Genomic DNA, 13,237 nt, shown 5'->3' on the forward strand with positions numbered 1-13,237 from the left:
ACAGGAGCATGGTCTGAAAGGGCAATGGATCCAATGCCAGACTGTTCTACCAAATGGGCTAGGTGTTCAGATATAAATATATAGTCAATTTGTGAGAATGACAAGTGAGCTGGAGAATAAAATGTGTAATTTTTGTTATTGGGATTCATATATCTCCAACCATCTAACAGGTTAAATATCTCAAGAAAATGTTGTAGTGCTCTGCCAGATTTTGACTGATCTTTATGATGGGGGTCTCTAGCTAGAGAGGGGGAAAAATAACAATTAAAATCACCTCTAATTATCATATTTGTACAGTCCATTTCAGTAATTTTACTGAGTAGGAAGGCAAAAAAGTCTGCGTCATAGACATTAGGAGCATAAACATTTCCTAACAATACTGATTCTCCATACAGTTCTCCTTTTACTAGAACTATCCTTCCGTCTGTATCTTTATAACTATTTTTAGCTGTAAATGGCAACAATCTATGAACTAATATAATTGCACCTCTTTCATTTGTAGAATAAGATGTAAAATATACCCGTCCGACCCATTCCCAGAGATATTTGTTGTGCTCCTCCTCATTCAAATGGGTTTCTTGGAGGAATGCAACCTGGACACCTTCCTTTTTAAGATGCAGACAAAGTAAATTACTGTGAAAAAACTGATACCAGGATTTCACATCATTTTACTGTATTATTTCACAGTAAAATACTGTATTCAAAACATCCTTTGTGATAACAGAACAAATTACTGCAAAACTTGAATTGTGCTTGAACCGCGCTGCATTGTGGGATCAAGAAGAGACAACAGGTGGATAGATACCATTCTCTTTATGGTGGATAATGTTACGACTTGACACACATACCGATAGAAGAGCTCAAAGGTAAGTTAACATCATTAGCCTAAAATATTAGACAGCTTGTCACAACTTTCTATTAGTTGTGTGAGTTAGTAAATGAACAATCTTTTGGATCAAGGGTAACTCACTTTATGCTCCACTTTTTTTTCCTTTAATTTCAAAGCCGTTTTTCTCTGCTTTGCCTCACATTTGGAAAGCTTTTCATTTAATGGTCTCTATATGTCGTTAGGATGCATAGTGTGTGAGTTATTCAACCAAGAATATGCTTTGTTTTCGCCGCAAATTAGCATGAAAGTCAAAGTAAGCTAACGTTAGCCTCCAGCTGCAGCAACTAAGTCATTACAAAGCTGTTTTTCTCCGCGAAGCTTTGCCTCACATAGAAGTAACTTATATCTTTGGAAAGCTGAAATCATGTGTTTTCATTTAATGGTAGAAAAAACCCCTCTCCTCTGGATTTCTATCTCTCCACATATCAATCAGTCTCTTCTCTCTCATCACCTGTCTCAGCACACCTCTGGATGAATCACTCCTGAAACACACACTCGATAAAGCATCCAACCTTGCTACCACACAATAAAATCACCCACAATCATACAGTTGTCACCACACATTCCTCCCACTCCCACCTTCTCTCTCTTTCCTCATTCGGTGCATATACATTCATTAGTTAAAACTTTTTCCCCATGTGTTCAAATGTAATCCCAATCACTCTCCCGTCCCCATCATCCACACTCTTTCTTACATCCTCAATCACTCCCCTCTTCACCAAAATTGCCACCAGTCATGATTTAGTACTTTTTCGATTTGTCCAGCCTTTTCACCTGACGTCTTGTCATGGGTCTTTTCCTCACTTCTCCCACCTTCTCCATGGTATCTCCCTCACTGTCCGTAACATCAGACACGTCCACTCTAACCTAGTCATTCTCACCTGGTACCCTCACTTGTCCCCCCTCTCCCTCCCCCCTGTCCCCCCGTTCTTACCCCGCTTGTCTCCCCATCCAATCCCCCACCCATCCCTCTCTCACCCGCGCCGCTCTCCTCCTCTCCTCCATCCGCCACATTGTCCACGCTGCTCACAGTCACTTTCATGTCCCTCTCTTCTCCACCTTCCCGCTCCATCCTGTTCCTCTTTTTTCCCGCATTTGCTCCTCATCGTCTCCTGTTTCTCCTGCCCCACTCTGCTCCTCTCCTGCCGGCCCACTCCTCTTCACCACTTTCACCGTGGCTCTGCTTCTCATCATTACACCTCTCCTTACTCCAGCCTCCTCCTCCAGTCTGTTGCTCTGTGCACTCCCAGGCCTAATGGCCCTGTTTCCCACATTTAAAGCATGTATCTAACAATATATATGGGTTTGACTCCCCAGTCTCTTAATTTCTCCAGTATTGCCATGTCCTCAATATAAGTGGGCAAATTAATAAAAGAGACCACCATTTTGTCTATGCCCAATTCCCTCACCATGATTACATTGTTTTTGATTTTTAGTCTGTCCATGATTTTTGCTTTCCCAATGTTGTCCCTCATAGTTAGCTTGTAGCTTTTTGGTGTTTTAAATCTGCACCCAATCAACTCTCCACATTCTCCCTTTACTTTTCTTAGGAGCTCCATCATCGTCACTCTGTCATCCCCTTCAATCTCCACCACCAGCGTCAATCTTTTTTTAAAGATCTTTCGAGAAAGAGCAAGCGCAAATCGTGGCAGCGGCATCTAGCCGTGACACTTCCGGTGGCACCGTGAGGTGCCGCGGCAGCTGTTTGCTGTGGCATCTTCAGGTGCCGTGGCATCTACCGACCTGCCACGGCAACTGAGGCCGTTTGAGGCACTTGCCACTGACTTGCCGCGGCATCTACCGACCTGCCACGGCAACTGAGGCCGTTTGAGGCACTTGCCACTGACTTGCCGCAACATTTACCGACCTGCCACGGCAACTACAGCTTTATGAGGCACATGCCACTGACTTGCCGCGGCATTTACCGACCTGCCACGGCAACTACAGCTTTATGAGGCACTTGCCACTGACTTGCCACGGCATTTACCGACCTGCCACGGCAACTAAAGCTGTTTGAAGCAGCTGCCACAGGATGAAGTGACTGTGGGGCTGTTAAATCGATAATAAAAAGGGATTTAACCATAAAGACTTAGCACACAAGAATGTAGCATTATCAGAGCACTAGATATTTGTTGAATTTATGAATGCCAAAATCACGGGGTCAATGTATAGAAACTCTCTCTCTCTCTCTCTCTCTCTCTCTCCTGCCACCCACCTACCACGGCATTTACCGACATGCCGTTGCCACCCACCTGCCACAGGATGAGGTGACTTTGGTTTTACGTTGGCTAGTTTTTGATAGTAAATTTGATTTAATCAAGACTTCGTGCAAATGTAGCACAATCAAAGCTGTCAATATTGTTAGAATTTAAGAAAGCCAAAAACCGCAGGTGGGGGTGGGGGTGCGCGGGGGGGAAGGGATTGGGTGGGCTATAGAAGTTTGCTGTTGAACCCTAATAATCAAAAAACCTAGAGTTGAGATTTTTGTGTGTGTGGGTAGCTTTTTTCCCTGTTTGTTCTGTCAGTCTCAACAGCACAGTAAAGAAGACACTATTTAGCTTTTTTTGTTCAGTCTTTTTATTACTGTTGTTTTAAGCCTTTAAGTTATCTGAAATCTGGCAAACACTTTGTAATTTGCTTCATCCATCATTTTTGCACAGAATTGGTCATAGTCCTGTTTTTTCTCAAAGGCAAACGTGAAGAATTGTGCAGGAGAATCTTCATCACTGTGGTCAGTTCCCCATTGTTTTAGTGAACTGAGGATCTCCGCTTGTTCTAGTTCGTCCATTGAAAGGACAGCAGGAGGTTGGAGTCTGCCCTCAAAATGTTCTTTGCTGCACCAGTCAGCTGCAGTCATGCCATGTCTCAAAAGAATATTTTCCTGAAGAAAACAAAAAAATTCAGTGTGGTCAAAGTTTATAGTAGGCTACATATTTGTGTTGTTCTCAAATAATGCCTCAAAATTATTGAGCATTTGCAGTGCATAATTTTAAACGGAATACTTCAAGACCTTACAGTTGTTAAATTCTGTATTTAAAACATCTACTTCATTCACCTCCCAGATTGAGCTTGCATATAAAATACTTAATCTGCCAACATATACAGGTGTCTATCTAAGCTTCAAGGTTCATAATGTCAAACTAATGTTCTCGTGATTGTGAACGTTATGTACAACTTCCGCCATCAGGTGTCGCCTTTGAGCAAGTGAAGTGGGCTCTGGCCACTGAACAGCTGTGATGGCAAAGCCGTAAAACCAGAACAACTTTGTTGTTGCTGTGTATTGCATTTAATAGTATGAAGCAAGTTAGTACTTTCAGCAACCCAGTTTCAGGTGGATCAGAGCAACTTCACATATAGTTAGTTTTTGTTGCTGAGTGCAGAAATTAAGTTAGTCAGTCAATCTATGTACCAACATCAAATCTGCCTGTATTTATGTCTTCCTAATATATATATATGACACTGACACTTTCATACATGAAATATATGTTTCACATGATTAATCTCCAGAGTGTGTGTGTGTGTGTGTGTGTGTGTGTGTGTGTGTGTGTGTGTGTGTGAGAGAGAGAGAGTGATTGATTGATTGATTGATTGATTGATTGATTGTTTTTAGAAATGTCTTACCTCTTCTGAGCTTTCTGTATCTCTGCAGCTCTGGAAAAACAGTAAAAGATAAGGATCTGAAAATGAATCCATGCTACATTCTGCAATTATGTTAACTTGATCTGCAAAAGTAATTTATGCCAAGACAGACAGAAAAGATAAAAGTAATGTTGTGCATGCACAGCCACAACACAAACCATTACCTTGTCTTGTCCTGGGAAGATGTGCTCTTCATAAGCAAAGATTCTGCTTGGTATCGGCACATGTTGCTGTTGTTTTGCAACCACTTAATCAAAATCTACAAAACAAACATGATAATCAACAATAACAACAACAACAACAACAACAATAACAGTAATAATAATAATATGTTTTAGCTCACCTCTGGCAAAATGACCTGTGAAAGGAATTGCTGCTTCTCTGCTACAGGTCCGGGCACTGACAGGATTTTTTCCAGTCGCTCAATAAATCCTTCTGTCTGGGTTAACAAGTAAAGATGAAACGTGGAAAAACAATATTGTCAATATTTATCAGTTCCTCTCTTTCCCCCATCCTCTGCCTAAAAGTACTGTTACTTAACATTTGGTAAGTCATGTCATTCCTCCCATTCACCAGCATTTCTCTGTCAAAAAAAAGAACTTCTTCCCTAAAAGTTGTCATATATTACTTACAAAATCTTTAAATAAAAATTTTAGTATGTTTTGGAATATAAATTCTAGAAAGTCGTGATTTCCAGATATTGGTCACTCACATACTGTTGTTTGCAATTATTTGAAGACAGGACAGCACACCAGCACACTGAAAATGCAGCCAGTTTTTGCAAGCTGTGCATTGTACCCATGCGTAGTGCTTTATGTGGTCATGGAAGACACTGGTGAAAAACAGAAGTGAGACAACTTCACTAATACTTCACACTTCAACTTTAGAAGTACTACAAAATTGGTCCATAATTCTATAATTATTCCAGGTTGTCATTTCTGATGTACCTGGTTGTCCCAGTTGCTCGCTGGAACAAACATGACTTTATTTGCCATGCCAGGCAATGGCTGCTGGAGTCTGTCTTTTTGGCCTCAGCCTGCTGGAGTTAAACTTCTTCCTGCTCCATCTGTAGCATTTCTGCTGCAGTAAGTGGGAAGTCCTGTGTGACAAAGACCTTTGCTGTAACCTAAGCATTTGCTTTATTACCAGTAAAGATTTTGAGACATGAAGAGATCAAGTAGTCTAACCTTAGCATTCACATTTTTGATCATTTGTGTTGCATGGTGCAGACGAAGAGCCCTGCACTGGCTGAGAGTCAGAGCCTCTGCAGTGGCCTCAAGATTTCGCACCTCATTTTCAGCAGCCTAGTTAGTAGCAAAACGATTGATTTTGATAAACCCACAGACCACCAATGCTAAACAGGAAGTCAAGTACCTTATATAACTGGGACTTACAGAACACACAAATACTCCTCAATTAACAGAGTCCTGCTGCTTCCACTGTGAGGGATATGTGACTGTTCAGGATTGAAGGCCACCTGAAAATCTGAAGACGTTGCTAAAAAAAAATAAAAGGTGGCAATAGGTATTATCATACTGTCATATTACCTTACCAATACATTATAAATGTTGTATGTTATGTGACTCACTTTAGAAGGGCCATGTCTTTTATGCTGATTTTGGTGTAGGAAGCAAGTGAATCATATACACATATCTCTTTTGCTTTGAAGTCAAACACCTACAAGGAAATAAATCTGTCATCACTGTATTCCTAGAAATAAGATAAAGCTTTTAGGGCTGCCACGATTAGTTGACTAGTCATGATTATGTCGACTATTAAAATCGTCGACAACTAATTGGTTGTGAATGCAGGAGGCATTCACAACATATGTTCTTCTACGCACGGAATTCTTTATTTTTATTTTTTTTATTATTATATCTTCCGGGTCAGAAAGTTTGGCCCTTAACTCCTTCAACATTTTTCAACGTATTCACTCCATTCAAAAACCAAAATATTCATCTCAATTGGGAATCGACCGCGTCTATTTTTCTCATTCATATCATTCATAGTTTCCGAGATATTCAGCGTTTTCCGGCCATTTTTTCCCATTCAAGCAGATTACGGAATGTTCAAAAAATCCCACATTTCACACTTTTTCAAGCATTTTCAAAACTCATCTAGTCATTCACACTTCAAGATAGAAACTCCATTCAAACTCTGAAATATTCCACTATTTGTCTACATTCAAGCCTGTATTCATCTTTCTCACAGCATTCATACTTTTTGCACAGTCGCAGTTCAAACATCGGTAACGTTTCAGATTTTTGCATTGGTGTGTATTGGGTGGATCACACTTTTTCAAGCATTTTCAAAGCTCAGCTAATCATTCACACTTCCAGATAGAAACTCCATTCAAACTTTGAAATATTCAACTATTTGTCTACATTCAAGCCTGTATTCATCTTTCTCACAGCATTCATACTTTTTGCACAGTCGCAGTTCAAACATCGGTAACTTTTCAGGCACTTTCAGATTTTTGCATTGGTGTGTATGGGGTGGAATGTTGAGAGCCAGAGTGGAGGAGCCAACTGACAGAGTGGGAAGCACCTCAAAAAAATTCAGAAAATCTCGTCTTCAACTCGCGCTTGCATCCACAATTTTCACTCCAGCAGAAAAATAACCACATCAGCTTGTAGGAAAATTCGCACATGCGCAGTAGTGGTAATCTGGGTCAGCCGTGGTGTCACCTGAAGTTATACCAGACGGGCTCTCTGGTATCATGGCTACCCGGCGGCAACGGAGCTCAAAAGTGTGGGAGCATTTTAAGAAAACAAAAGAAAAAAGTGTGCAATTCAATATCTGCAAGACAGAACTTGCCTTTCACGGCAGCACAAGTGTGATGCACGAGCTCCTGAAAAGGAAGCACGTTGTGGCTGATACGACGATGAAGAGGGACCGTCGTCTCGTTAAGCTAACTGGCTAGTTAGCTGCTAACATTAGCGTAAACAGAGAGCTAACTTACTACTTACTCATATTGATAGCTGTAAACGTCAACATTAGCTATGACGATTTGATTACGCCATGTTTTCCTGACGACTGTAAATGTATGTCCACTTCATAGTAATAGTAGTTTTCTGTCAATCGGGGTGTTTAATTATCGAAAATAGTTTTATTTTGAAATGTGTTTCATTTTGAAAATCGACAGGATTTCTCGTTGTTGCTTTGTTTGACTTCCTGCCCGGCTTGACACATTCGGCCGCGGCACGCGAAAAAATTAGACCACACGCCAAAACGATCGCTGCACGGCGTGCGCTGGCAGCGGGGCAGAGCGCCTCGGCGCTGCCTTTGTGAACGACACCATCGGTTAACATGGGCGCCGAAATGAAAATGACTTAGCAGCCGATCGGGGCGCTTCCGCGTCCTGTCTGAACCTGGCGTTAGGAACAAGAGCCTTGTGCAGTTTGGGAGTGTAGTAAAGTTGAATACAGTTGTGAGCACTGAGCACAAAATGCACTTTTGTTATATTTGAGTCAGTGAGACCAAAACTTCAATAATTCCTTAGGTCAGCCAGTGCCTTGTCCGTTTACTCAGCTGTTTGCACTTTATGCTACAATTGTTTGTTACTACAAGCATATTTCATTAAAGGTTTAATGAACTATCATCTTAATTGTCTTCATTTTTAGTTAGCATATACCTTAAACACTTCAAGCTGAAAGCTAATGATTGTTATATAAGAGCAGCTGCATGCTGGTGCGATAAACTGTATGTTATACATTCAATTTACGTAAAAAAATAGTTGGTGATTAGTCGACTATCAAAATAATCGTTTGTGGCAGCCCTACAACTAACATTACAGTTTAAATGTAGGGATTTAGCTCATTCTGTATAATTTCATGTAGGCGGTTCAACAAAACCACTTCAATAAGAAATATCATACAGACCTAACCTTTACCAATCCAATTCTATATAAGTAAAACTATACATTATAAGCTTTAAATCAGTGGTGGCTCACCCAAAGAATGAAATGGTTCCCTGTCTCTGGAGAAGAATGGCCCACAATTCTGGGGAGAAATAGCTTGTCCGAGACCTACAGCATAAAAATAACATCAGGTAGTACAGCACAGTCTATGTTAATAACATTGGTTAATAACATTTTTGTTTTGTACAGTGTCTTCTATTAAACAAAAAAAGAGTCAAAAAAGGACCTACAGGGATGCGTTTCAGTTCTCGGTCGCTGACTCCCTCGCTGTTTGACCATTCGCGGTGCCACAAAACGAAGTCAAACGTACCTAAAGATCCACACTGTAACAGAAAACATAGCATTCATGTTTTTAAAAAAAGTTAAAGATACATTCCAAAATCATAAAGGGAGGACATTTAAATGTATCACCATGTTTTCTTGTGCCAGCTGTGCCACTCTGTAGTTAACTGCCTGGAATTTAAAAATGTTTACAATACAATTCAGATTTTGTGATAACAGTATAAAGTAAACATTTCTTCTTCACAAAAACACTGATGTCTTTGCAGTTCAGTTGATTGTATATTAGTTCAAAACCAAGATTTATTTGTTAAACTTACATCATCAGTCAATCATGGCATAACCATTGAAGACTGACTCAACAACTCCAGTGGGCAAACACAGACAATGTCCTTGACTGTAACTGGAAATCTCCTTGTGGCATAAGTCAGTATTTGCTTCTCATCACGCGACCCAGACAGTAAATCCTTCAGTTTTGCCTTAACACACAGATTATGACAAAATAGTAATTGTTGACACCTTCCATTTATTACTTCATTTTAGACTGAAAGAAAATGGCTCAGCGATCTATTAATTACCTTGTCATTGTCTTCAATAGCATACAATTGTGCTATGAATGAAGACTTGCTGTCCGGTTGGATGTTGACAGTGCCCTCTGACCTTGGAAGGAGAGTTTCCTTACCCTCTAATGAATAACAAGGAACAAAGTAATACTTTTCAGAAAAAACATGTTTAGTTTGTAACTACATTTATCTTTTCACCTGTTTGGGCCACATCATAACGATTAGATACAGTTCTATCTTATGGCATATTACTATGTAATATTGGATATTGACCAAACTTACCAGCAGACTGAAGTCCCAGCATCCCACGCACACCAATACACAATTGGGTTTTACATAGGGCCTCCATTTCAGCCTTAAAACTGTTGTTAATCTTGTCATTGTGGAGGTCAATCATCACCCTTACTGTCTGCTTGAAATGTGGCTCACTCATTTGACAGAGTACTTGACAGCTGCCAGTTCGCGGTTGAACTGCTCAGCAACTGCTGAATTAACTTCGGTCCGTAGGGTGGGACAGATGTTGAGGCTCCTTAATTTCTCTTCTGGACGTTTGTGGTTGCTCTGATGGAATCTGTCATAGAGTGAGTATCGCTCATTGGTGCCTGTGATTGGATGTTTGGCTGACATCCGGTCACTGTCTGGTTCTTCCTGCAGTGGTAATGCGGGCCTCAGCTTCTTCACCCACTGCAGGTCAACCACTAGCTCTTTTTTTGTTGCCCGCTGTACGTTGTCCGATGTCGGGGCACAGAGTCTTCCATCGTTGTCTTTAAAGAACAGTTGTTTGGTACGGTTGTTGGTGTGCCTTGCAACCTGTCCTGCTACATCTGATATGTAACAAGTTGGGAAGTATTTAAAGCTGAGCAGTTCGTCTGCGTGGTCTCTTGCAGACTCCGTCCAGAAGAGAAAGTTTAAGTAGTGCACAACGCCGTGCACACAAGAGAAATGGAGGACACCACCTAAAGAATAGCACAAAAGATTTTACAGCCCAATCATGTTATTGGACATTAAGAAATATTTCAAAGTCATATACTAAGCTAGTTCTCACCACCAGCTTTCTGAAGCTTCACAAAGAGTTTGGGGTAAACATCCTTGTCATGGGCTAAATTTCCATTTCAGTTTAAACACTCCGAGAAACTCCAGGACACAGATGATTACTTTCCATGAAGTTTACTAGGAATCTTGTGAAACTAAAATCACAATACAACAAAATGTATGTATTATTAAACAACCAAACATCACAGCAGTATTTGATACATAGCATGGCTTAGCTATCCTAGTGGCAGCAAAATATAGAGCTAGCTTAGCTTTGCAACACAATTGGCATCTCAGCAGTCTTAATATTCACATAAACTCAAATTGCTTCATAACTTTATGTTGCTGGATGAATAATACTTACAGACATTGCTTTAGCAAAGAGGGAGGAAGAATAGCCTGCTAATTGAACAACTGATGACTGTGCTCACACAACTGTAGCTGCTAACACAACTGTTACTGCTCACATAACTGAAACTGTTCACACAACTGTAACTGCCACTATAACTGAAACTGCTCACAGAACCGTAACTGCTACTATGTTGCTATGGCTACGAAAATAAACAAATGACACAGAACTATGCCCTTCTAGAAAGGCACACATTTTCTAGGGGCATAACAATCCTTGAAGTACAGGAGCTCCTGAAGCCTGTTTATCATGTTCGCAATTGATCCCTCTGAGGACACACCAAGGGCATGACAAGCTTCCTGAAGGTCCTTTTTTTGAGGCTGTAAATCGAAAAGACACATTAAAATAACATGATGTTTAAACAAACTTAATGTATATATGTTTATACATGCTTGCTGATAAACACAGTAAAACAAGCACAATGTATACCTTCTTTGATTCTATGAGATCAAGTATGATGTCCTCATTGATTGTTTTGGTCGGATGCTTGATGTCAGTGGGTTTCTTTTTTAATGCCTTCTTCACCTCTGTTTTTGGAAGAATACTTCCAATTCTTGTCTGCGGTCCCATCCAAGGTGCCAAAGAAGAATGTCTTATTGATGTGTGGTACGGGTTTGCCACAGATGTTCCTTTCATAAAACATAACACTGTTAAGTCATATATTCAAAGATTGTATTGCTTTTGCATACACAAACATTAAAGTGTAACATTGATAACATTGACCAAGAACTTTGAACACCTTTTTACAGTTTTGATGACATCAAAAGCTGTTATTGTGTTGCACCAACCTGATATGAGGCCTTCTGCAATCAGACCTGTCTAGATCAGACCACACCTTGAGGATGTCCACTTCCAAATCTTTCTCAGATATGGAGTCTGGGTCAGGCCTCTTAAATGTTCCAACTGCAAATTAAGTTTTTCAAATAATTACAAAGGCATGACAACCCCAAATATGCAACAGCAACAAAGAAGCAAAAGCAGGAAGTAGAAGGTATTTCATACAGGCAAACCTTTTATATGTGCATCAGTTATGTGAGTCTTCATTATTAACATAATGTTTTATAGATGAATTACAGAAAAGAAAAGCATTCTTATGTGGTACATCAAAGGCCAGTTTCCAGTTTGCATCTCCTACTACCACTGCTGGGTGGTATCCACACTGGTAGCAAGAATAGTCAAACTGGAAATTTGTCAGTGACAAAAAGTGGTGGAAAGCTCTTCTCACTACTTGGTAATGGTAGCGGTTGTCATTAAAAAATAACAACGTGTCAAGCATCCGTCCACTGGTTGTCTTGTTCTGTAATTGTAAAACAAAGTGTTTGTTCCAGATAAAGTGGATGAAATGGTTAACGCTCTAGCTGTGCCTGATCATCCATCTCAACCACAAGTTGTTAAGCCTAAACAAAGGCCAGCAAACAAAATGGAGGAAAAGATTTTATTGAAGGTTGACGCTCCAGTTCAAGTGATGCAAAATGTTGGAAATCAAACACTACCTGTGTTCCCTCAAACCCAAGCAAGGACTGACAACTATCAGGATGACATTGTAAATATTATGCAAAGACAAAATGATATCACTGCACTACTGGTTCAGCAAAATCTGTCCTCTGTCCTTCCACCAAGAAATATCCCTGTGTTCGATGGAGATCCTCTTCGTTTCAGGTCTTTTATCACAGCTTTTGAAAATGGAGTGGAGGAGAAGACGAACAATTGGAGCGACTGTTTGCACTTTCTTGAACAATGCACCAGGGGGCAACCAAGAGACTTAGTGCAGAGTTGTCAACATTTACCTCCAGAGCAGGAATACCACAGGGCCAAAGGTCTTCTAGCAGAACATTTTGGAAATGAGCATAAAATTGCATCTGCTTATATGGAAAAGATTCTGAACTGGACACCTGTTAAAAGTGAAGACATTGAAGCACTGCAATCATTCTCCTTGTTTCTCAGAGGATGCTCAAATCTAACAGAGCAAATGATGCATATGAAGGAGCTGGACTTACCATCAAATATGAGGAGCATCATCCTGAAACTTCCTTATAAATTACGAGAAAAATGGGGAAATGTTGCTTGTGATCTGCAAGAGCGAAGTGGAAGAAGAGTGCTGTTTACTGATCTTGTCACCTTCATTGAAAAGCAGGTTCGAATATTATCAGACCCTCTTTTTGGCAATATTCAGGACTCACCATCCACCAACTATAAGGCCTCCAATGCTAATCACCTAAAGCAGAGGAAAAAAGGAAGCAGTTTTGCCACCAATGTCACTGCAGTAAAAGAGGGAGTCATTACTCAGTATACAGGAAACAAGACCAAGTCACCGGGACAAGATTAATTTCATCAAGGAAAAAGGAATCTGTTTCGGTTGCCTTAAAGTAGGCCACACAAGCAAAGACTGCAGGAGTCGTTTGGATTGCAACATGTGTCACGAAAAGCACCCCGGCATTCTTCATATTGAGCGGCAGGATAAAGCAACATCCCCCTCACAAGCCCAGACATCTGTTAGCCCAACAAGT

The 13,237-nt window shown here is 40.4% G+C and overlaps 1 protein-coding gene across 11 annotated transcripts; it reads right to left on the bottom strand.

Moving 5' to 3' along the window:
• Positions 1 to 3,454: 3,454 nt before the first annotated feature.
• LOC311275248 (uncharacterized protein) lies at positions 3,455 to 13,012 on the bottom strand. 11 transcript variants are annotated; one of them, XR_014624849.1, is made up of 19 exons: positions 11,519 to 13,011; positions 11,160 to 11,359; positions 10,686 to 11,050; positions 10,335 to 10,476; positions 9,572 to 10,245; positions 9,305 to 9,411; positions 9,047 to 9,205; positions 8,859 to 8,900; positions 8,678 to 8,770; positions 8,481 to 8,555; positions 6,117 to 6,205; positions 5,923 to 6,025; positions 5,716 to 5,832; positions 5,476 to 5,627; positions 5,241 to 5,360; positions 4,872 to 5,135; positions 4,693 to 4,787; positions 4,511 to 4,540; positions 3,455 to 3,770 (listed from the first exon to the last, which is right to left on the bottom strand). XR_014624849.1 is itself a non-coding variant. In XM_084383610.1 (18 exons), exons 14-18 carry the CDS (start codon positions 5,328 to 5,330, stop codon positions 3,755 to 3,757), a joined length of 327 nt encoding a protein of 108 aa, XP_084239736.1. In that variant the 5' UTR covers positions 5,331 to 5,360; positions 5,476 to 5,832; positions 5,923 to 6,025; positions 6,117 to 6,205; positions 8,481 to 8,555; positions 8,678 to 8,770; positions 8,859 to 8,900; positions 9,047 to 9,205; positions 9,305 to 9,411; positions 9,572 to 10,245; positions 10,335 to 10,476; positions 10,686 to 11,050; positions 11,160 to 11,359; positions 11,519 to 12,264; the 3' UTR covers positions 3,455 to 3,754. The 11 variants fall into 11 exon arrangements, 3 of the variants coding, with proteins under 3 accessions (XP_084239736.1, XP_084239737.1, XP_084239735.1); XR_014624850.1 differs by having other exon boundaries at positions 4,872 to 5,111; positions 5,476 to 5,832; XR_014624851.1 differs by having other exon boundaries at positions 5,476 to 5,832.
• Positions 13,013 to 13,237: the final 225 nt, after the last annotated feature.

The sequence above is a fragment of the Pagrus pagrus genome (assembly GCF_965226575.1).
Source record: "Pagrus pagrus genome assembly, chromosome: 19".
NCBI classification, from domain to species: domain Eukaryota; kingdom Metazoa; phylum Chordata; class Actinopteri; order Spariformes; family Sparidae; genus Pagrus; species Pagrus pagrus.

What these genes read in the sequence shown, in the direction of transcription:
- LOC311275248 (XM_084383609.1), bottom strand. An exon ending in GAGAACTGAAACGCATCCCT is followed by an intron (nt 8,556 to 8,677) that starts GTAGGTCCTTTT and finishes TTTATGCTGTAG; the next exon opens with GTCTCGGACAAGCTATTTCT. An exon ending in GGAACCATTTCATTCTTTGG is followed by an intron (nt 4,968 to 8,480) that starts GTGAGCCACCAC and finishes TTGTTAACCCAG; the next exon opens with ACAGAAGGATTTATTGAGCG.